The sequence below is a fragment of the Petromyzon marinus genome, chromosome 11 (assembly GCF_048934315.1).
Source record: "Petromyzon marinus isolate PM22_M1 ecotype Great Lakes invasive population chromosome 11, UKy_Petmar_22M1.pri1.0, whole genome shotgun sequence".
NCBI lineage: Eukaryota > Metazoa > Chordata > Hyperoartia > Petromyzontiformes > Petromyzontidae > Petromyzon > Petromyzon marinus.
Window position 1 is genome coordinate 10055654 of NC_133677.1, and position 25806 is coordinate 10081459.

Below are 25806 nucleotides of genomic sequence, written 5' to 3' on the forward strand. Positions count from 1 at the left end.
GACAGGACAACTTCACCGCATCAAAGGGACGATGGACGGGGCCATGTACCATCAAATCTTGGGTGAGAACCTCCTTCCCTCAGCCAGGGCATTGAAAATGGGTTGTGGATGGGTATTCCAGCATGACAATGACCCAAAACACACGGCCAAGGCAACAAAGGAGTGGCTTAAGAAGAAGCACATTAAGGTCCTGGAGTGGCCTAGCCAGTCTCCAGACCTTAATCCCATAGAAAATCTGTGGAGGGAGCTGAAAGTTCGAGTTGCCAAATGTCAACCTCGAAACCTTAATGACTTGGAGAAGATCTGCAAAGTGGAGTGGGACAAAATCCCTCCTGAGATGTGTGCAAACCTGGTGGCCAACTACAAGAAACGTCTGACCTCTGTGATTGCCAACAAGGGTTTTGCCACCAAGTATTAAGTCATGTTTTGCAGAGGGGTCAAATACTTATTTCCCTCATTAAAATGCAAATCAATTCATAACATTTTTGACATGCGTTTTTCTGGATTTTTGTTGTTGTTATTCTGTCTCTCACTGTTCAAATAAACCTACCATTAAAATTATAGACTGATCATTTCTTTGTCAGTGGGCAAACGTACAAAATCAGCAGGGGATCAAATACTTTTTTCCCTCGCTGTAATTGTGAAATGTACTTGCATTCCTTTGTTACCGTTACATTTTGTCAAAGTATTTTTTCATGCTGATTGTAGTCTGTGTGTGTATGCGGTTGGCCTTTGGATAGTGGTTCCTCCATAAAAAAATGTGGCACGCTTTTGAATGCAAATTATTCCAAGTAAAAATGTAAAGGGCTCTGCTGTACAGTATTTCATGGTGTGTACCGTAATGGATTCTCACCAACACAAAGAGCACCAATATTTTCCAGAACACTACGATTTTTGGTGATGGAATTTGAGGTTTCCAGCTACATCTAGCACTCAGGCTAATATTTATGGAGCTCAATTGAAAACAGCAGGATTTGACTGACCTTTCTCACCTCAACTGCCATTTGCTTCTGTACACCTCTATAGGACAGGTCTTTGCCTGAAGCGTGTTCTTCAACAAGGATGCCAGGGGAGTGAATTGAAATTTGAACACTTGATTAGTGATAATACTAATGCATTTATGTCCTATACAGCCAATGTAAATCAAATGTTAAATTGAGCTGAACCTATTGTTTTGACTGGCCTCCAACATGTGCAACTGACCTACAAAGGTATATACAGAAATACTTTTTTTATTCCTCTTTTGGCAGAACAATGTTTCAGTATTTTGGGAAACATAATCGAAATGTACTTGGTAACTTAAAAGGTATATTTTGGATGTTGACAAAATTAAGATTATTTAGAAAAATGGAAAAGAGCAATGAATAAATGCATCACATAAAAAGAGAGTGGTTACATTTCACTTATGTTAAAGAATGATAAGAATTAGTTTGAAGGAGTGGGCATGGTTTTTAGTGTGTATGTTGTTTGTATGAATGCTACATTTCCTGTGGTCTACATTCAGAGTTAATTAAACCAGGCATGTAACAATGTAGTGTCACATAATGCTATCTTTTGCAGCACTACTAAGTTTTAAAAACATGCAGCAACATCTCAAATTGGTCTCATAAATTGAGGCAAGTACAAAATCTTGTGATATTTAATATAATTGTTCCAGGAATGTGCATAAATAGAACACATAACATAATAATCTTGTTTGTGCAATCGTAAAATGCTGTGGACATAAGTTTGAACCGTAAATAAATGGATGACATATCTGTTATTATCAGGCAGATGCAACACAAGAGTTGTAAATCTGCCATTAAATAACATTTTACATCCAAGGACATGGCTTTGAACTCCTGCTAGAGTTACACTATAACATTTGTAATCTTCAGTGCATTGGTAAGATCCTATAGGTGTTATATAAATGATAAACGGGATGTGTTGATTCTATGTTATTTTAACTGTAAAATGTACGTCAATTGGCTTCTACTTCCTCAGTGATTCTGTGGGGGGTGGGGTGGGGAACTGGACTCTATTGTTTACCCTAAATCTGCCGAATGGGGGGGCAATAGCCCCTCTGTCCTCCCCCACGAGGCACTGGCTGTGATGCATACCCATGCAAAGAGCAGATGGAGCTTCTGTGATCTTGTTGGCCCACTGAAGCTCGTGCCTGCCACTTGGCATCAGCGGCCGGTGTTTGATGATCGCTTTGCATATCTTGAAACGTATGGTGCACTCACACGTCACAAACTAGTTTAACAAATTAAGGATGGTCTTGATGCCTGCCGTTGGACTACATAGACTGCTGAATTACGCTTTCCTTCTCCGTTAAAGTTTGTGCATCTCACCTTGGCAGTTGAAACAGCATATCACACATATTTGATTAATTAGCAACACTTTGTGGGAAGTCAACAGTTGTTATTAGGATAGACTGATCCCTACCATAGGTATGTGGAATTTTCATCAAGGACTCACTCAGGATGAAAATGGGAATAATAGTTGCTCCATTGCTCTTTTCTATATATGTAGCCTTTGCTTAAGGCTTAGAACTGCTTTTTGTGTTTAGTTTGTTGTTCTCCCTCCGATTAGCGCGGTTGGCTACGTATGGTGCAAAAGAAGGTCAACATACATATGTAGTGATGTAAATGGTGTCACTAGGATGTTCGTGCCAGCTACTGTTACAGTAGTGCAACTGTGCGTCTGGAGCCTCTCTCTAGCACCAGAGTAAGTACGGCATGTCAGTCAGCCCTAGGGGGAATAGTCCTGGTGCTGGCCTGAGATAGGGCACGTGAGGATGTGGTAGCCTGAGTGAAACCCGAGAGGGCACGTGATTCTCGGTCGAGATCCTATGGGAAAGGTCTCGAAGGGGGCGTGGCTGAAGGCGGAGCCAGGCCACGCTCAGGAGCATCGAGGCGCAGTCCCGAGAGAGCTCTTGACTCGTCGGTGGAATCAAGCCTGGGTCCCGCGTCTCGTCGTCTCCGAGTTTTCGTCTTAGAGTTAACTCGCTACTCACATAGTTAGCCATATCACCTACTATAGAACCCGAGTTACGTTCAGTGTTACCCCCTAGGGAAGTTGTTAAATAAAAGTGTTGCCTCCCAGTCCAGAGTGTGTGTGTGCCTCCATGTTGAACACTACAACTGGAGTCAGAAGTGGTAAATAGTTAGGAAATAGGCTAGGATAGCGATGTTAACTAGAAGAAAAATACGTACGAAGACGTCTACGATGGGGGAGGACGGCGAGGGGAGATTCTCCAGACGGCCCCGGGGGGTTGCAGCCCGGTTACCCACTGCATGGTGGCTTACAGTGGGTGGGAAGCTACGTCTCCACTGCCGCTGCCACCGGGGTAAGAGCTCCGCACGTGCAGCGCAGCCCCACCGACTTTTTTTTATTTTGTTCGCGGCAGCTGCACTGCTAGCCGAGCTCCGTGCTGGAAGAGCCGCTGCTGTTGCCCGTGTGCGCGGGAAACCCAAGAAACGCGGCGCGAGCGGCCGCCATTCGCGGCCGGGCGGGACGGGGTTCCCGCCAAAATCGCAGTTCCCGCCAAAAATCGCACTTCCGGCCAAAAACGCGATTCCCGCCAAAATCGCGCTTCCGGCCAAAAACGCGATTCACGCAAAAAAAATCGACGCCTGCAGAGGGCGAGCTCCACTCGGCCCAGAAGCGCCCCGTCGTCGGCTCTGAGTGTGGCTTTGCCGGCTCAAGTCGCAAGAGGATGCCGCGCTGAATACAGCAAGACTTTCTGCGACGCCGTCGTCTTGCACCCTGCCGTCTTCCGCTCCTCTGGGTCCACAGGTGGGTCGTGACACATCTCCCACACGCGGCCCTTGCAAACAGGCTTTATTTTCGTGCGCCGGGTCGGATTTGTGTATTGTTACTCGTCGTCGGAGTGCGGAGCATGAGGATCGGGTTGCTTTGGGTGATGTATGGCCGTGACGTCCGTGTAAGTAGTCCGCTTTGTAATATCGTTTTTTTTGTTGTGGTGCATTTTCTGGATCGCCGATTCTTTGCTTATTGTGTACGGTGCATTGATCAGAATCGTCTATTTCTTATGAGGTCTGTATGTTGTACTGATCAGGATTGTCGATGGTTGTACGGACTGCATGGTGCTTTGCTCGACATTGTTGACGATGTGTGGACTGTATGGAGCATTGCTCGAGATGGTTGACAATGTGCGGACTGCATATAGTGCATTTGCTCGATATCATTGATTATTGGGGGCATTGTGTATGGTGCTTTGCTGTTGAGTTCGGGTGCCCTGAGCCCCGAGAAAATCCCGTGTTTGATGTTGAGGGGGATTTTGGAACTACAGGTTCGGTGTGGTTCGAACTCACTGGTTGTATTCTGTTCATTGTTGCACAAATGTTTTTCTTGTGCGAGAATGCCGCTTATGTTCCTAATGGATCGAGGGTGCGTTGGGCTGTTAATTGCCGCCAAATAGCGTTGCTCTCTCCGCTCGATTGTGCGTAGCCAGGGGCTGAGTTGGAGTGAGTGAATGCTGAGTCCTCTAAGCTCGATTGTGTACAGCCGAATGCTGCAATGCGAGTCTTTGAGAGAGTGATCGATGTGTCCTCTCAGCTCGATTGTATACAGCCGAACGCTGCAATGCGAGCCTGGTGAGAGAGACAGGGTAAAAAATTCCCCCGCCCCCGATACGGCCGACGCATGCAATGGTTAAAGGGAGACGTCGTGTTGGAAAGGCAAGGGGGGTGGTAAAGGGTGACATGATATGTGCATAGTAGTCCTCAAGGGAGGGCTGTGATGTGTGATTTTGTGACAGGCGCGGGAAACCGCGGAGATGCGATTCTCGTGTGCGGCTGCCATTTTTGTGCATGAGCTGGCCGAATTTTACGCCAAACTCTTTGCTGCACCTTCAAATGCAAAGACTGGGGCGACCTTGAAGCGCGACTTCTTGACCCGGGATGTCGGAAGACGTTCAAAACATAATTTGTGGTGTGTGAGTTAATGGGTGCTAGACAGTTCAGTCTTCGGCCTATCACCACCTGGTAGATGGGATGGTTGCAGGGTGGCATGGGACCCTGACATCCATGTTGTGTCGATGGATGTGTGCGGATTCAGTTCCATCGCCGGTGTTGGTTGTGCATCCAACGCGTCGGAAACCGTGTTATTTTTTTCCCCCGCCGGGCGGGATCCCTTCATCCCCACTACCCAAGTGCCGGGTGGCTGATGTGTCCGACGAGCTGGGGCGTGTGTCTGCGGAGGTCGTGCCTCAGGGGTTTTCGGGTTTTCCGCCCACAGGATCCCAGCACCTGGTAACCTTGGAGTCGCCGGTTGCGCCGACTGGACATGAATTGGGGAGAGTGGAGCAGCCATCGCCCATTCCTGCTTCTCCCATTTGTTATTCTTCCCGGGAGAGGCCGCACCCATTGGACCTTCTTCAAGTCCGCCCGTTGAAATGACCCTTCCCCACCGTCTTATTTATCCCTACGCCGTTGGAGATCGCACACACGATTACACACACACGCGAGCCGGATTGTGCTGCCGGTTGGACTTGGTCCTTCATGTGCTTGTGGGTTGTGGCATGCTTACGGGTGTTGGGTGGTGTACATTGTCTGGGAGTTGTGTTGGTCATGTGTTCAGAAATATTTTTTTGGGGGGCTCCTCCATTTATGTACATATTGTCTGGGTGACAGTTGCTGCTTGCTTTATTGTTGTTGGGTTTTTGGTTATTGTTACACAGAAAATTTTAGGAGGCTTATTTTTTGCTGTTGGTTGTTGCTGTTATTAAGGGTATAGTGATCAGCCGGGACGGCTGTGTTTTAGAAAGGGGGGGGGGGGGTGATGTAGTGAAGTAAATGGTGTCACTAGGGTGTTTGGGCCAGCTACTGTTACAGTGGTGCAACTGTGCGTCTGGAGCCTCTCTAGCACCAGAGTAAGTACGGCATGTCAGCCAGCCGTAGGGGGCATAGCCCTGGTGCTGGCCTGAGAGAGGGCAAGTGAGGATGTGGTAGCCTGAGTGAACCCGAGAGGGCACGTGATTCTCGGTCGAGATCCTATGGGAAAGGTCTCGAAGGGGGCGTGGCTGAAAGTGGAGCAAGGCCACGCTCAGGAGCATGAAGGGGCAGTCCCGAGAGAGTTCTTGGCTCATCGGTGGAATCAAGCCTAGGTCCCGCGTCTCGTCGTCTCCCGGTCTTTGTCTAGAGTTAACTCGCTACTCACATCGTTAGCCATATCACCTCCTGAACCCGAGTTACGTTCAGTGTTACCCGCTAGGGAAGTTGTTAAATAAAAGTGTTGCCTCCCAATCCAGAGTGTGTGCCTCTGTGTTGAACACTACACATACATTAAAACAGGTAGGAGCTCATTAACACTTTTTTGTTGCATTTTGGGAAAAAAATGAAATGTGTCAGTTCCAGCGGGACTTGTATATTGTTCATTTGTGGATAGCTGTTGCTGTCCAATAGAATATGACATCACCACACTTATTTTAGTGGTTTATGTAAACACAAGCTGCTCTCAAGCAGTTTTAATCAATTCAGTTTGGTATCATTACTACAAGTATAGAAAAAAAAACATGCACCTAAAATGTGACCAGATGGCTTGGTGGACTAATGTTCATTATGTCTCTCAAAGCACTGGGCCAGTACCACTGATTATCTTGGGCACTAGCCCTGGTTTACTCGCTGTACGGAAAAAAACGGTTCTCAAGTGTAGAAACATTGGTGTTCTCAGCCCAGTCCACAACCATCTGCGCAAAAAACTAAAATGGCTTCATTCAGTCACAAATGCATCTGGCACATAACAAGGCAGACCAAATAACTATCCCATCTGCCAAACAGACAGCAGGGTAAGGTGGTGTTATGAGGTAGACGTTTGAAAGATTTTGAGAGAGCCTAAAGTTTCACTTTCATGTTCCACAACTAGATGTGTCAATGTTGTTACAGGGAAATATGGAAGTACACATGGGATGTACTGTAATTGGGCAAAATTTTAATTTAAAATTTTAATTAAAAAACGTAGCACCCAGTCCCTCCATCTCTGGCTATTTAAGGCCTCGGTACAGAGCTGCTTTACCTCTTAACTGTGTGCGTGTCTACCCCCATAGGTCTCTACGGTATGTATTCTATCACTATCTTAAATTTCACACTCAACTTACAATTTAACAATCTTTTAAATAGTGTATTCAACCAGACCATGCGTTAATTGTGTTTTAATTGACCGTTTGTGTTTATTTACATAGTTTCCAAATTTTGCTAAACCCTGTTTGATTTAGTGTGATGCTCCGTCTCTCTGTATCCCCTGGTATATCTGTGTTAATTCCCTCTATTTAAGGTCTGTATATATATCTGCGGTTATGTGTTTCCTCTACCTGATGATGATTGCTTGTGTTGCAATGGACACGTCTATATTATGTAATTTTATTTTTTCTTATTTCTACCTGACTTTACCAAAAAAACCAGATTAATTCCTGCAGTCACGAAAGCACCAAATCGAGTTTATTAGCTTTTATTAAGCATTGCGTAATATGCCACAACATAAGGTAATCATTGTTTATTTACTTATTGCAGCCCAGGCATCTCAAATAAAAGTGAAAAGCCTTGACTGTCCATTACTCTGATATCTAAGCACAAGGTGTTGAAAACTTAAAGTATCTGATGAGGTAATACTTTTAGTTGCCAATAAACACCTCTGATACCAGACAAATAAGGATAGCAAAAAGGTTGGTGCAAAAATAGTATCCCAGATTTTGTTTTTATTGAATCTAGTTTTAAACTATATATTGGTGACTCATTGGTTAAGTTAAATTTTTTTTATACATCGGTCACGTATGATTTATATGTATGATTTATACGTATGATTTAACTATACCTGCTATCAGAACATTTTCAACCTCATATTAAAACCATGACCCCCAGTGCTGTAATGAAACACTCATTTATATAGCTCTCCTACATCCCTATATAACAAATCGACTCTTCCTTGCTTGCCTGATCATAGCTCAGATGATATCGCAGCAAGTTTACAATAATGAAACCACATGTTCTGGAGCCTGGCCAGGGTCAACTCAGCCTCGAATTATTTCATCGTTGGCTAAATGAGAGCCACTGAGTACTGGTAGGAATTGACAGCGGCTGTTTTATGGAGAATGTGGTTTGTACTTTAGGGATATGGACTTTTATCACTGAGTCAGAGAGCTGCCAACACGAATCATCCTTGCCTATGCATTCTGTGTATGCTGCAATCTCGTAAAATGTTTAGTTAGAATGCCAACAAATAATTAATTGCAGTGGTCTAGTCGGAACAGTGGATGCACAAAGCTTGGCAATAGTCGGAATTTATTAATTTGAAATGTGCCTGTTTTGGGCGCATGACTGTTTTTGTTGTTGCAGAGAGCCTGATTGCATAGAAGGCCAATAATGCAGGACCATTCCCTTCAATCGCAGACTCCAGTCTGCCTGCCAGGCCTAACTCCAAAATGTGGAGTCGGTAGGTTGTGAGGCTAGAGTGGCCTTGGGTGGCATGGTCACTTAAGGGTACACTCTGTGTATTTGTGACTCATTCTGCACCACCCATGCAGAACTTTATGGGAAAAAAACTAGCCAATGACTTTGCCACAAAACCACACGACCTAACTGATAGAGCGGTTTTAACTCATGCCTTCACCAAAACACCCGCTTGGTTTGTTAAAATGAGTACCACTTTGTTTTCTTGGACATGTGTGAAAGATTGATAAGGCTTGAGTTTTATATGTATTAAAAACTAAAAGTATCGGACTTGAGTCCTATATAATATAAAAAAAAAATCATCTCCCACCAGCATAATGTGGAATTTGCACCCCTGGCTGTTGCTGCGGTCAGAGCACTGATGTCACAATCGGACCACAAGGTTAAACCCTTGTTGGGAGCCAGCTTGGCCAAGATCAATCAAATTAGTACCACCAGGGCGGGTTGCCAGGACAGGCATTGATGTGGCACCCAGAAGTCAGTGACCTAGGTGATGATGAGTTATCCTTGAAAGACAGGTGGAGACCGGGGCAACAATTGCAATACCATACAGAAGTGATGGTGAGGTCTGGTTCCATCGGCTGGATTGGCCTCTAGACTGTTTTAATCTCTCAATCTTGACTTTGAAACAATATACAAAAGATAAGGAACCAAGTTCGCCCATATAGCCTGAACAGCACTGGGGAGACAAAGATAGTCGTGAATAGTGGTGGCCACACCACCCTCATGTGCCTAACCATGCACTTTTTTGATTCCTGAATTGGCTAAAAATTGTAAAAGATAAATTTTACATTTGAAATTATACGATTTCTTACGTTTTTTAATTTAGTTATTCATTTGTATTCATTTCTTTTTCTCTGATGTGTTATGTCTGTCATGGAAATTGTGTGCTTTTATTGATGAAACCCGACTTAAGAGCTTCTTAGCTCACAAGGTACTTCGAAATAAACTGAACTGAAACTGAACCAAGCCTAGCAGAGGTGCTTGTTAACAGCTCCTTCCCCAATAGTCTAAAATAAGCTATTCAGGAGATTTCTGCCATGTTTGTGTGCGAGGTTGACCAGTCATTTGATTGCTGAACTGTTGACCTGGGGAGTGGGGGAGGGTATAACACATTGACATAATTTGATGCAATTCTGTAATCCCCTTGCCCTGTCCTAACTTTACATCGACTGCCACGTTCGATTTGGAATGATGATCATTCATTCCCCCTGGCAAATTGAAGACAATTTGCTCATGAATCGGGGGTGGGGAGGGAGTGATGTTCCAGAAAGTTATTACCAATGGAACTCCCATAAAAACACATACAATGCTCACTTATCAATTGGGCTCAAAATCCACCTATGGTTTATTTGAGCATGACAAAACTTTCACAATATTGCATTTATTGCTACAATTGCCTCTTGTGAAAAACACTTCCATATTGTTCACGCTTCACATTGTTTTAAATTGTGCTGCCAAATTGTTGTATTGTCATGTTTTACTATGCACATATATCGGGAACCAGTATACATTTTTACAAAACATTGACACATGCAATAAAATAATCTTTTAAGATGTACGTATTTCATTGAAAGATAAAATATACTCATACAAAATATTGAATCTAACTGTACTGAATATTTTTTCAAAATGCTATTTCACTTATTTGGCTGCTCACATGCTATATATGACCAATTTTGCGTTTTAGTTTATACCAAAGGGAGATGCTGCTACCTAATGTAACTTATATGTATAATCACCAGGCCTTCCACTATAAATTTGGCCCACACATAAGCTAATAAATGCTAACTCTGCCACCCAGAAATGGAAAAGACGTTGATAATTAAGTCTTGTGCCGTGTTCAAAGTCACAGAATATGCGCTTTGTATGCTGAAATGAAAGCGTTGCCCGTGATCGTTTTGTAACTATCTACAAATGAAATATCCCAATAAACACCTGAACAACAGTATTAAGACATAGATTACCACAAGCTTATTTTACAAACTCAACTAATAAAGGATATATTTTTTATTAAGACCACTAAGACCCATATAAACAAACCAAGGGAACCTATCAAGAATGATAAATGTAACTCGACGAATGACTTGCACAGCTGTCTTCCATTATTTTTCGTAGAATATTATCCACCTTTTTATAAAATTAGCTTCTTCAAATTCAGTGCATGTGTGCTCCTGAGTTGATGAAGCTTTTTCTCGCCTTTTAATGGCCCTGAAATAAGATGACCATTATAATGTGTCCTTGGCCAGAAACCACTGTTTGAAGGACGTGAGCTTACAAGGACCATCGCTTTGATCACCGCTTCTTTCTCATTCTATAATTAATATAGTAGAAGGTGTATAAAAAGGTAAAGGTACAAGCCCTGAAATTGCTCTCTCATGCCACTGCTGGCAGAAGAGTCTCCATTGGAGGGAGCTCTAGAGAGTGTACTTTGATCTCCCTGCTGACCAGACATCTTGGTAGAGGTGGGAGTACCCATAATAGGTACAAATTATTTTTAAAACCTGGGCAGTTTTCCCAAAAGTATTTCAATCTATCCATATATACTAATATGATTGCCCAAATGATACGTTGAAACATGAATTATGAACTTGCTGTATGATATAGTGGTTTTAGACTGGATTACAAATGGTAGGTTGCAAGTTGAAACACAGGGATCAATTAACCGAGGATTTCCTAAACTACAGTCTTTGCTACCCACCACACGGACACCTTTCCACATTTACCAATTTACTCCCCATTCCAATACAAATTAACTCATTCCACACTGCACGCGCCCGATGATTGTTAAACATTTCCGACGTGACGTGCTAAGTCGGTGTTTTTCGCAAATTTTCAGATGGGGGGCCACTCGCCGATAAGATATCATCGTGATGGCCACCACACATTTGAAACCGTTGGGTTTAACAGCACAATGGGGTGTGTCAGGGGCTGCACTAAAGGCCACCAGGGGCTGCACTAAAGGCCACCAGGGGCCGCCAGTGGCCATCTCGCCTTGCATTTGTAGTTACTGAATTGGAGACATAAGTTCTTGGAGGCAGTTCTTTAATTAACACCGAGCAGCACACTTTGTACAACACAAACCCCACACGGTTACACACTCCTCTGTCTCTCACTTATACGCAACTCTACACTGGTTGCTAGCTTATACACAACACTCGCCGTCTGACACTGACGGCACTGAACTAAGACAGCCAACTACCGTCTAGCAGTGCAATATCCAATGACGACGACAGCGACGAGGGTGATGATCTTCAGCAGCAACGACGATGGGGATCCCACTCCAAACGACAGCCCCGAGGTCCCCTCCCGGGGCCCCTCTTATAATGTCAGCGTGGCCTCGCTCTGCCCCGGCTCTTGACGTGCCCCCTTCTGTAACCTTTCCCCTAGATCCCTCTCGGGTCAATCACGTGGCCTGCTGTCAGTCAGGGCTGCTACAAGCTGCAGATCCCCTTCCCTGCCAGCGGCCAGCGCTATGCTGCTAAGTGGCCAATTCTATGTCACGACACATTGAAATACGACCGTGCTAAGCAATTAACGCTGTTGGCGTCGCACGGAACACGTGTACACACGCACACACTGGGATCTCGAACTTAACTTGAATCGGGTTTTTTTCTTTCCACGCAGAACAAAAAAGTCAATTGCTTCGCGCAGACCGTGGGATGTGTTTAACAATCATCAAGTGCGTGCAGTGTGGAACGGGTTCATGTGTGTTTAAACGGAGAGCAAATTGTAAATTGGCAAACGCCGCGAATAGACGTCGTGTGGTGGGTCGCGAGGACCGGAGTTTTGTAAACCTGCTTCAGAGTCAACACGATGAATGCTAAATTTCGATTTGAAGCTTTCGTGACTGCAAGGATTCATCTTCTTTGGTTCTTTCGGTAAAGTGACTTTACCGAAAGAACCAAAGAAGACGATGAATGCTAGTTTGTGGAAATTCAGCAGTGATTTTTTTCATGGATGTTCATCGTCACAAAAGAAACGTATGGTTTTCAGTCCCTGATCTCAGGGCTGTAAATGAAGTAAAATGAGCTCTGCCCCCACTTCATTTGAGTGGAACACTGCTGTGACTTTTCACCTCGGGGCTCGAAGTAATGAGATGTATTGACCTGGACTCTACATACGCATTATATTTACACTACTGATTGATCATTCCGGATTGTTATCACTGTTTCATGTAGTACCAACTATATGATTCATTGGAGCCAGGGAATATAATTGGTTCTATAAGATATACTTTGACATGTATGTAATCGGTGACAGTGGTTTAAGTTTTAAAAATGTGTTAATAAGGCAATAGGAAGGAACATAACCTTTTTTTCAGAATCACACAAGTTAAACCAGCTGGTTTAAAATATGCAAACATACTTTAATACGTATTTTTTTTTATATTATTTCATATAATAAAAAATAAAAGGAAATCTGAGCTCAGTGGAAATGAGGCAGGGCGTATGTTAATGCAGTGGTCCCCAACCTTTTTGGCACCAGAGACAGGGAAGACAATTTTTTTCCTGGACCGAGGTGGGGGGGGGGGTTCATCATTGGGTCTTTCCCCCTTTTCAAAGAAGCTCTCCAGCGACGTTTGTTTTTTACTCATTTTGGCTAGGGGTTAGCTTGTGGGGCTTACCAAAACTTAGGCAAGTTGCGCAGTGCGGGAAAGAGGCGCGGACGGAAGTGGTAAATAAAATGATGGGTGGGCCACGCGCGGACTCACCGCTCACCTCCTGCTGTGTGGCCCAGTTCCTAACAGGCCACGGACCGATACCAGTCCGCGGCCACGGGTGTTGGGGGCCCCTGTGTTAATGCATTAAAGATGAAAAATCTATAACAACACTGCAACCAATGAATACATTTGAACGCGTAAAATTATTTCCAATAACGAATATATTCATTTCTACAGCTCCATAACGGAATGCATGTTTCATTGAACGGTGCATTCTTATTTTCTTGGACAATTGTGTGCAACACATGTATCATGTCTTCATACAAATGTTCCTAATGACATGTACACCATGCAAAATACCGTATACTCTCCTTATATAACTGTTAAGAAAATCAATCATTTTTAGTCACATTTAATAGCTATACATTTAATCGGTATTGTTTAAGTGTAGTCAATATCATTGATGTTAAGTCTTTTAAAAATTACATTTATAGGACTCTAAAATCCAAAAAGTTACATCAACACTTTATTCCTGAACAACTTTCGTTTAACTTTTTTTGTCACAACTGTAACTTTCAGGTTTTTGTCATCAATGGAGATGTTTTTTTGTAAGAGGAATTGCCATAGCATTAATCTGTCTGGAAACTGACAGCTCCAAATGGCTGAAACATCTTTTTTTTTCAACCGCATTCTTATGCAATTCACAAGATATGTTGCAAAGATGTGATTTTAGTTTTTAATGGAAATAGCAATGCAATATATCACACACAAGCACATGTGCAATTTATGACGGCACATGGTTTTGAAGTTTTTATACAGCTCATCCAAACAGATGCAGTATAAGCGTGGCGCAGAATTAAAATGTAGGCTTATCTCATTTAAATGAATATGCTAAGTGCCCCATGAATGTTTTTGTGTTTATTCTTCAACTTCAATTAATTTTAACCTCCAGCAAGAAATATACATGTATTTTATTGACTCAGAGGGTATAAATATGCACATACCATGAAATGTCCCGGCCTTTCTCATGAATGTCTTTCTTGTTGTTTTGTGCTATAATACTTTACTTGGCAGAACAACTTTTAAAGTTAAAAAAAAACTATTTTCGATCCTCACCTTAATGTACAAGCTGTTTGCACGTCGCACCCAAATTAATACATTACTTTAACAATTTAAATTTGTAAAGCATTTGTTTAGTCTGTATAGAAAAAAAAATACTTTATATATCCAGGGCACTATCTTTGATCTTTAAATATGCATTTTCACAAGAGCCCTACACTGACGAGTTGCTTATTGGGAAATTTTGCATGTTGGGGAAAACTATAGAACTGTATGCGGAGAAATGTCAGCAATGTTCTTTCTGTGCGGCTTGCTGCCCAGCTCATAGCAATGCGGGTGAGCTTCTTACACGCACCGTAATTTAAGCACACTCCACGAACCCTCCCAACTCAAGTTGTGCCCATAGTGCCTCTCTAAATAACATTGATACATGAGGTTCATCACACGGAAGATGGTATGCTCAAACTCCATAGTTCGACAATGATAATAAACAAATTGAATAACAAACGCACTTAATGAATTATCTTCGGTTTCATTTAGCCTTGCCTTGGCCATTAATAGCGAATACAATATAGCAATAACAATGCAATTTGCAGCAATACTATTCTTTATTCAATGATTATTTTTGGTAATGCATAACAATGACCTTAGCCATTGCATTTAACAAATGTAGTTGGACCGTGCTACAAAGGATGATTATTACATTTTCCTGAGCTCGTTTGAAAGTCATTACTCAATGGGCACGTAAAGGAATCTTTAAAAAAGTTAGATTTAGTTTAGTTGACAGCTTTTGTACAATAGCTATTACGCTTTGGTTTTGGTTTTCTATTACTGTTACAAGAATTGATTTTAAAAAAATCATCAAATAAATGGTTTGGTTTTCAATTTGCATATATTGTACCCAAGTTAGTAACATTCCATATCAGCGATTAGATATGTAATTTACTGACGCATATATAAATATATATTTAAAGTCTTACCCCCAAGCAAGGCCACGGCCATTGTGGGTATTGTGGATATCTGGACACCCCTATAATTGTTTATTATATACGGCTAAGAGGCAAGCACAACATTTTGGACAAAAAAGCCAGTAGCCAGTAGTTGCATGATGTAATATAGGTATAGCGCAGTAGAACCCTCCTTATCCGAAACGAAGTGAGGAGGGGGGCAAACATCACGGTTGCTGTCTGTAATCTAACTAGTAACCACTGGGAACCATCCGCCAGTCGGACACCCCATACTTACAAAGTGTGCCTGCACCCCTGACCCCAAATCTGCCCAAACAGTGGAGAATTAACGAGCACAACAGCAGTTGCCATGTGACCCAGAGCAGAATATCAATAAGGCCTGTCTTGCTTGTGCAGCGTACAGACATATCCCTGCAGGGACAAAGTTTAACTCAACCCCAAGAGGGAACATGGGAACGTGACACTGGACGAACTACTGTCCAGCTTAGTCATTCTCTGCTCGCGTGCAAACCAGACACGGCACAATTACATTTTCTGTATAATGGTAGCAATCATTGCAATTCAACCATGTGTGCCTGCTTTCAGAGCACTTGCAATCAACACGTTGCAAATTCAAATTTTGGCTGGGAATCTAATTGTGGTTATCATGTGAAGAGACTGGTCCTTGCCAATGCAATTTTGCTGTTCCAGAGCTGACTTATCATTATCAACATAGCGGAGAATAGAGCTCATAAAAAAAGTAAGTGTAGAGATACTGACTATTTGATGAGTGTAGATACACTGCCTTTTTGACTTTGAATATAATACAGGTAAAGTAAACATATAATTCGAGTCGTTTTTCTTGTATTGGAAGATAATAACATCTCGACCTTTTAGCCAGTTGGTCTTATTGAGGGAATCTTATGCTATAGAGCAGTGATGGTGGTTAGTGGATTGTGCTATGAACCATGAATCTTGAGCTCAATTCCCAGCCATGGCTAACATCAGTGGCAAGTGATATCTCAACGCCCACCCCTACCCCACACTGACCGGTGTGCAGGTGAAGTATGGTCAAACGACTGGCATTTATGATGCATCAGGAGGCTTTTTTCCTGAAGTCTAGAGTATTGATAAAGGATTATAAATTAATGTAATCATTCATATTTAAATGTTAATTTAGTTGAAAAGAGTGGATGGATTATTTTTATAATTATATATAAACCACTAAATGTGTTAACAGTGTTGAGAGAAGATATGCTGGGAGGCATTTATGTTCAGTTAATTATGTTGGCAATGTATGACCATGGCAATAAAAAAACATGTTACAGCATTAACAAACAGGATTTGACTTAGATGTAACATTATTGTCCTTTGGGTGAGAATGTTATCAGTCTTAAAAGTGTGGACTTAATTGGGAAGTTAACAATGGGGTAAGGCATTTTCCTTTCCATGAAGACTGGTTGAAACATTTTACCTGAGGCTATTGTCAACAACTGAGCATGGACATCGGGTACATGGCCTTTCTTAAATAATCTACGGATAACTTGAGCAGGGTGGGTTGTGCAAACCCCAATACGTTTTAAATACTGTATTCAATTATTGGCCTTGTGCAGTAGTGATTCGTGATGTTATACATTTAGGTACCAACTGGCTTTCCAAGAGCAGTGTGTGCATTCTGGTATGAAACCACCACCGTGTGCTCCCTGTGTCACATCAATGTTCTCCATTCATAGGTAATGCTCAATATATTGTGGCAAAACAGTGCTCTTTTGGTGTAGGACCCAAGCATTGGACATCACGCGTTAGCTTTGTGCTGAATGCCGTGCTCTGTCCCAATGGGACAGCATATAGCCTATTCGAAGATTGCGCAAGGACATGTCCCAATTTGTGTTCGCTATGGCTGATTGCCCAGAAAAGGATTAGTTAGTACCTTGCCATCTACAGAGTTGCTTTTGGGAATCGGACCAAAAAATATAAGTTCAATTCCGAGAGCGACTTTGCTTTCAACTAGAGCTGAAATATCTGAGCAATTGATTACTCTGCCGGTTATCAGTTCGATTAATCGACAAATCAGATAGCAAACATATTTTAGGGGAAAAGTACCTGTGTTCCCATGTGTGCCACTGGATGGGAGGTGGTGGGCGGGGCTTGGTGACGTCATCAATTCATCATCTTCCGTGTCACGCTGGGTGTGTCTTACAGGAAGTTTCCCACATTTTTTTAAAGTCGCTTAAATAATCGATCGGGGAAAAAAAAGTTGTCATAGCTGCTCGTTCACAGGACTTGCCCCAACATCCAGGGGGTTTTTGTGCTCATGCTGGAGTGATGACATAGTTGTTCTCATGTAGTTTGGCAATGTGCAAGGATCAACAGTCCTGAACATTTATGGCGGCTCGAAATGAGTCTGGACTTCACCTCACCTAGGTCAACTCGGCCTTAAAAATGTTGCGTGTGTCGAGACGTGGAATGCAAATCACGCACCTAGTGAATGTTACACAAAATAAGTAATATTTAAAAAAAAACTTTTTTCAAAAACACGCTTTAAAGAAATGTACCATACGAGTAATGGCAGAACTCCAGGAAGTGGCCCCGAAGCTCGCCACAACGTAAGGGGCCCGTGGTCAATTACAGCCAACGTCAGTTGAGCGTGGACAATTAGACCCAAGCCGAAACATAAGATATACATTTTTTTAAATATGTTTTCTTTTTAATGATAGAATATAGTATTGTCATCGGTATGACATAAGTATACCAAGTTTGCAGTCGATACCACATTGGGAAGTGGGTTAAAACTGACTTACAATATTTGAGGATACAACAACAGAGTGAGTTAATAGAAAGCGTGTAAAAATAATGTTTAAAAATACATTTTTAATTTGTAATGATAGAATATAGTATTGTCATCGGTATGACATAAGTATACCAAGTTTGCAGTCGATACCACATTGAGAAGTGGGTTAAAATTGAGTTACAAGATTTGAGGATACAATAACGACGACGACAACAACAGACAGAGTGAGTTAAATAAAAGCGTGTAAAATATAATCGTCAAAGTTTCATAGTTTCATTTATTTGGTATAGCCCTGTGAGCCATTCGGCTCTTGAATCGGATGCAACCGCAACAAACAAAAAAAACAAAAACATGAACAAGAAAACATCTTAAAGTGACTTTGTGCATGTGCAAACAGAAAATCCAGGAAAAAACATCAAAATATTTCTGGAGTAGCACCGTTCACCAACGCTGTGTGCAAAAATCCCAGTGGGATGCAAGTCAAACAACAACAACAATAAAACTAAGATTAAGGCCATCAGTCTAACTCTGTACTACAATAAACAAAAACATGTCCAAACCAAAAAACTTTTAGAAATCACCAAAATAAAGCCATAAACGCAATGTAACAGTGATCATAGGGACTGTGACACGAATTTTTTACAATAAACTACATAAACAACATGTAACACCAAACCCTAGAGCCACAGCTGGCTGCATGAGTCACTCCACAAACAACAGGAGCATCAGTTGTTAGTATTTATGAGTCCGCCACAGCATCATCATCATCAGCCAGGCGCTGTCGGCTTTCAAGCCTTTAATGCAGCTCTGCAGTTGCAAGGGTTGGAGGATCACAGCAATTTGTGAGCTCTGTTCAGTACCTGGGTGCATCGAGTTGCCATCTCCTGGCTTGCCAGAGTATGGCAGTAATGCTCGTGGCTTAATTTCCATCCGTAATCCATCTGTAAAGGTTACCCCCTCGCATGCATGGGTTTTCTCTGGGTAGTCCGGTTTCCTACCACATGTATTAACATTCATAAAGTTGGCCAAGCATCTCAGTATAGGACCGCAAAGCTTAGGCAATTGTTGCCACCGGTTCTTCCTGCCTTCCTACTTCCCTGTGGTTTCTCGTGCCTCTGAATCATTCTCTCTCTCTGTCTGAGAGGGTAAAAGAATATTGGTTGCGTTACAATTTAATATCATTACATCATGAGGCCATTATCACCCTCAGAGATGCACAATGGCACACCATCAGCACAGACAGCTACCAAGGTGGCTCATCACAGCCTCATCGGGTGGTGTTGTCTTCATGCAGCACAGAGATAGACTGTTGGCACACGAAGATATCTCTTGCTTGGGCGGCCGAAGGTTTTCACTGTCTTGAAAGAAAGATAATATATCTCACCACGTTCGCTGGTGTCAGGTGCACGTCACAGCATCGTCAAATATCACACCTTTCATCTCTCGATAAATCGCACTGAAGAATACAAATTAAAAAAAACAAATCTTGTTTCCATTGTGTGTGGATTTCAGTCTTTTGCGTTGGTCGGACAGGCTCTCTTTGCATGGTTTGAGTGTTTTGTGTGGCGACTTAATCACGAGTCTTTTTCCTACCAGTGAGATATGCGAACTTGGGACAAGATGAGGTCTTATGAATGCTACTAAATATTTTAACAATTTTTTACAATTTTTATTTTACCAGGTAAGGCCCAGTGAGCCATAGAGATATTTTTCAGAAGTGACCTGGCCACAAATTGATAGCTCAACGAATTTGCTTATCATGTGGAAGTTTATAGCAGCCAAATAATCTAAATGCATGTTTCAAAATGTGTAAAATCCACGCGAACACGGGGAGATCATGCAAGCTCCAAATATACTGGCGTGAGGATCAGGATCGAACCCATGACGTCCTATATACCAGGCGAAGTAGTTAACATCTCGCCACCGTGGTGGCCATTAATTAATTATTAATACATACCCTTCACAACCGTATGTAAACAACAGTGAGTTTGGACAACACAGATCACTGCAAGGCATGATGGCCAGTGGTTGAGACTGACGATGGCATGACAGCCAAAGGAGGGAACACACCCAAGAGTACGTCCACCGGGCAGATGGAGTGGATGGATTGTGACATCACGAGGCCGCTGGAGATGGATTGGGTAGGCTTTCAATGGATTGGGTAGGCTATCATCTAGCAGTGGATAGATTTTGGCTATGAAATTAACCAAGTGTAAGTTGCTATTTTAATTTGTTTTAAATTACTCAAGGTATAATTATAAGTCAGTCACTTCTGTAATAACATCTAAGGGAAGCCATCTGTGAAGTATACATTTGTGCACACTAATGTTTGGTCGTATCTATAATTTAATAGCTCATTACAAAAAAATTTCCAAGATGCAATTTTCACCACTGCTCTTATTATACGCTTCATGTTCAATCCCTACATGAGAAACGTGAGCTAATTGCTGTATACGCATTTCCAGGAGAGCGTTTCTTTTTAACCATTAAGTATAAAACATTCTAAAGTTATAATGATATCCACGTACAAGGGGTACTTGTTTTTTAGGACCGTACCGTACAGATACACATCCAGTATTGTTTTCATTACACTATTTGATGGTGTTCTAGCAGAGTCATTTACTGTGTAATCTTTGTGACATCAAACGGACAATAAATTCTGCGTCTATCTTGACTGGAAACTTTCGTGACTGTAAGAATTAATATACTTTGGGTCTTTCGGTAAAGCCACGTAGATAGAAAAAATACTAAAAATAATAACTATATCATGACGTTTCGATCGCAACACAAGCAATCGTCATCCTTTTCCACCGCCATGTGGCGATAGCTCTTTCCCAGCTCTCTCCGAGCTTACATTTACAAGTAAATTTCTTACATTGACATGCTAATATCTCACAATACAATGGCCACCCCCACAGCTTCGTTTCTGAGTTACATTCACTAACACAGCCACAAATAGCTATGTTCGTAAATGGCAGCTAGCCATCCTTTTCCACCTCCATGCGGCAATGGCTCTTTCCTTGCTCTCTCCGGGCTTACATTTACAAGCATTCTTGATTTGAAGCATTCGTGATTGCAGGAATCCATACTCTTTGGTTATTTCGGTAAAGTCACGTGACTTTACCGAAATAACCAAAGAGTATTTACAAGCGTCTCTAAATCTTTCTAAACAGCTCTTTGATTGGGGTAGACCTACTGCCGGTTACGGAGACCTCTCCTGTATTAACATTAGCTGCCCCGCCCATCTCTAAACCTTTATAAACAGCCTGCCCCAGTAGGCTTGTGTTGCGATCGAAACGTCGTGATATTGTTATTATTTTTTTTTATATCTACGTGGCTTTACTGAAAGACCCAAAGAAAATGCTGTGTCTGTTGGAAATGCATCTAAAGCACCAGTTTTTATGCCTCTGTGAGAATTCGGTGTGAATTAGCATGTTCTTTACAAGTACTTTTGTGATGCCAAGCATTCACATCTAAAACCAAAACATTGGAGGCTTAACATTTAATCCATAATATGAGGAAATGACTGGGATGTATGAGGAGGGATAAAACATTAAAATCAGGGGAAGTGTAATTTTGCACGAGGTTAACATTGGAGTTATTCTCTGTGATGTCACACCGTGGGACTAATACCTGTGCTATAACCATCACATTTCCCATTAGCTTGAGGGACTTCATTTGTTGGGCGACATTGAACGTATAAAATGTATGGTGATTCATACGTAATCCATCGTGCACCAACATTTTTTCGTCAATGAGCAAAGTTAATTGTAAATGGAGGATCCTTAATTGTAGGATGCCACTCCGGTATATCAGATGTAAAATGGCCTCCATTGTGGCAAAACATATAAGATCTTCACAAAAGAAGCCATCGCCCCTTGAATGCTTTCATCTTGACTGCCTTGGGTGTGCCTTCCACTTTGATTAACTATTCCATAACCCAGAGCCATCTTCAGTGATCTTCCAGACAGCCTGTTATAGGCTACTTTGGAATACATATTGGTTTATACTGAGCAAAATGTGGAAGGCCAGTGTAAAAGCATATTTAGTACGACATCTAAAGTATCCAGAATATAGGAGTATGGAACTGTTTGGTCTAATCTGCTGGTTTGTCTTAAATATGAATTTTTTTTGTGTCAAGTGGCTAATTATTACTTGATATCGGTTGACCTTTGAACCTACATTTACTGGGTGTTCATTTTGCTGTTTTTTTTTTATCCACAGATTCTACCTGATTGGAGGAGGCATTCCCATCCTGGTATGCGGAATAACGGCGTTGGTTGACATCAACAATTATGGAAGCAATGGAAGCATGCCACTGTATGTATTCAATATGTATCTTTTACGGAACAATCCCTTTCAACATAGACACCGATTATCTTACTGTAGTCATTATATACGAACCTGTGTTATCGCATTTTGTAGGTCATTGGCTGTTTCTTTCTAAGAGTCAAAATTTTACAATGTCAAAGTATCTCACTGCTTAACTGTGGTGCAGTGCTGAACCCCATTAGTGGCCATAAGAAAGCACTCAACACATCACATTGTAATGGCTAGAGTCGGTTTTGTTTCCATATGACAACCACTTTTGACGTTCCCACAGAGTGGTACTGCACTCATGGTTTATTGACGTTAAATGGATGCTGGTGATTGAACTCGCAATTGTCCATTTTTTCTGGTTTGAGGACTCTGTCCCAATGCCAGGGAGCTGGTATTAAAACAATTACATTCCAGCTTCTGCATGCAAGCATGCCACGAGCCACCCATTGTGACATGCACTTGTCATTCAGTGCTTTGAAAGCAAGAATATCAAAAACAACTCAACACATTCGTCAGAAACCCTGTGGCCTTCAAGTAAAAACATATAATCAGCGATGTTTTCAGATAATGGTCCTTCTTCACAGAAAGTGTTGGTGGATCATGTATTCACACTCCATAATTGTGTGAAAACATCTTCATATAGAGAGGACTGCAGAACTTGGGGCAATTGTTGGCACTGGTTCACCACATGGCTGCCTTATAGCTTATCTGTGGTTCTTCAGAGATTGTGAGATGACATTTGCATGAATGACGATGACGCTATATTTAAAACTAAAACATTGTAATGCAGATTTCTTTGTTTAAACTGTCATACTTTATTCTGCTGCTTGTGCGTAGTGCACCAGGGTGATGTTGTAACCTGCCCACCTGTGCAAGACTTTCGAGTGTGAAAATATCAGAGAGGCTCCTGGGTCTTCTCCAGGAAATCTAGTTTGCTCAGACGTGCAAAGCACTGATTTAAAAAAATAAATGAGCGAAGTATACTTTTTTTCAGAATCAGAATCTTTATTTTATACTTGAGGAATCCGATGAGCTATTAAGCTCCTTTTCACAGATGTCCAGTAGTTTTCACAGGTGTTCAGTTGATGCAGGGTCCTCCTGAAAAGTGTCAAAATTGAGTGACACTTTTCTCAATAATCTAATAACATTAATACTCATTATTAGTTTGGATGATTTTATTTTTTTCTTCTGAATCTTCTGTCAATTTCTATATACATGAATGCACATTTATTTGCTCACAAATTCTTATTGTGTGTATATACATGTTGTGAGGATCGGTAGTGTAGCGGTTAGTGCTCTGCGCTCCAAACACGGCGATCCGAGTTCGATTCCCACTCACGACCAACACCAGTGACGATTATCTGAACCGGTCCTGGGCCTCCCCTAGGTCGACTCAGCCTCAAATGAGTACAGTACCTGGTGCGAGTTGTAAACATCCTCACTGGAAAGACAAAGGCGCCCGGGAGTGGTGCTAACCACCCACCCCCTCGTGTGCCGTGCTGGCCTTCAAAGGTGCTCGTTAAACAGCAATTGCCCCGACAGTCTGTTAAGGCTATGCGGGGGATCTTTGTCTATGTTATCTTACCTATGAAAGGCATTTTTTTTGTCTGTCTGTGTGTCTGTGTGTGGACGAAACTTGAGAAGATTTGGCTCATGAACCGTGGGGTTTAGGTTTTACCATGGAAGTTGAAAAAGATGGCAAGCTACCTTTTTTGGATGTCCTAATAAAAAAGAGACCTGATGGTTCAATGAGCCACTCTGTCTACAGGAAAGCTACCCATACGGATGCTTATCTGAAACCGGATTCCCACCACCATCCATCACAGAAGAATTCTCTCATCAAGACTCTGTACCATAGAGCCCAATGCATATCCGACCAGGAACACATAGGCAGTGAACTCAAGCACGTACACCAAGCTCTTAAGGCTAATGGTTACTCCGACTATACAATCCGCAAAGCTATCACTCAAACCATGAAGAACGACCCTCTTGAGGAGCCTTTCAAAACCATCACTTTACCCTACATTGCGGGGATCACAAAAAAGATCTCCAAAATCTTGAATAAACACAAGATCCAGGTCCGTTTCAACACATTACATAAAATCCGTGATCTGGTTCCATCTGTAAAAGATGTGATTCCGGACATACAGTACCCTGGTGTCTACAAACTAAGTTGCCTCTATGGTAGTAGTTACATTGGAGAAACCAAACGCCATGTCTCGGACCGCATTCGTGAACACAAAGCAGACCTTAAACACGGTAGGACCAACACCTCGGCCGTGGCAGATCATTGTTATAATTCAGTAGGCTCACATGACATTGACTTTTCCAAGACAGAGGTTCTTTGTAAGCCATCTGGCTACCATGAGAGATTCGTTCATGAGGCTATCCACATATACAAGCACAGAGACAATTTCAACCCGAGAAGATGGATTCTGGTTTAGCAATCATTGGAAGGAGTTGATAAACCATTTCAGGTCTTAATTGATTTTTCACGCTTACGGTGGCTTTCAGACAGCATACATTAATTTTTCGTCTCCCCCCTCCTCTTTTCAGAACATAGATGGACTAGTCCTTCTAAATAAACTGCCAAATCGCTGCACGTGGCGCTGACGTTTTTTTTAATAAATAAGTAAATACACCGTTTAAAAAATAAATAAATTAATGCGGAACCGACACTTCTTTCAAATGTTTCTTGCCGTTGGTTTTTTCACACCTGATGACGACCGTTTGTGTTATGGTCGAAACGTCGTGAGAATTTTTATTGTTTTATATATATTTTATTGCTTCCCTTCAACGTGACTTTACCGAAAGAGCTAAGAATATGAATTACTGCAGTCACGAAAGCTTTAAATCAAAATTTTACTATAGAGTCAGTAGATACTACTATAGAGTTAGTAGTTACTACTATAGAGTCGGTAGATACTACTGTAGGGCCAGTAGATACTACTACGGTCAGTAGCTACGATAGTAAGTAAATACTACTATACAGTCAGTAGCTACTACTGGCTAGCTAGATACTACTGTCCAGTCAATAGATACAACTGCAGAGTCAATCGATATGACTTACTCTGTTATATGTAGGTTGTGTAGGTATCTATACCAACGCAGAGGTAAACATTTTTTGAGGGGGGGGGGTCGACAATTTTCAGAAACCTTTTCTATCTACTATTTATCCCTCACTTTCTATATCTTGTTGGACTTTTACAAGCTTCTTGTAATTTCGTTGGCGGAGAAATGGACAAACGGCCCACCGGGCTTTCACAATATAGTATATGTGTATGTATATGCAATGTCTTTCATGGCAAGAGACACGTTGTGTACAATAAATGGGCTCTGGTATGGTTTAAATAATTAAAATGTCATACTAACTCATATATCCAGGAGAACTTGATTTTATTTTTACAAACGTCTGATTGTTGCTGTCTAAATAATCAAAGATGTGTGCAATGTCTCACCGGATGTGGGTTATGAAATTATCTGCCTCACCGTCCAGTTTTAAAGACATTTTTGCAGATATTTAAGAGAAACACAGTACGTATAGTGATGACTATTTAACTCGGATATCAATATCCA

The 25806-nt window shown here is 41.9% G+C and overlaps 1 protein-coding gene and 1 long non-coding RNA gene across 2 annotated transcripts in view; both read left to right on the forward strand.

Moving 5' to 3' along the window:
• Positions 1-25806, forward strand: part of LOC116941231 (adhesion G protein-coupled receptor A1) — a 223669-nt gene that overhangs the window by 172888 nt on the left and 24975 nt on the right. The window contains exon 6 of the mRNA XM_032952053.2: positions 22135-22230. Within this exon, the coding sequence (XP_032807944.2) occupies positions 22135-22230 (96 nt within the window). The remainder of the gene's footprint in view (positions 1-22134; positions 22231-25806) is intronic.
• LOC116941232 (uncharacterized) lies at positions 160-9415 on the forward strand. The gene is made up of 2 exons (XR_004402660.2): positions 160-3780; positions 5245-9415. It is a non-coding gene; the product is annotated as an uncharacterized LOC116941232 (long non-coding RNA).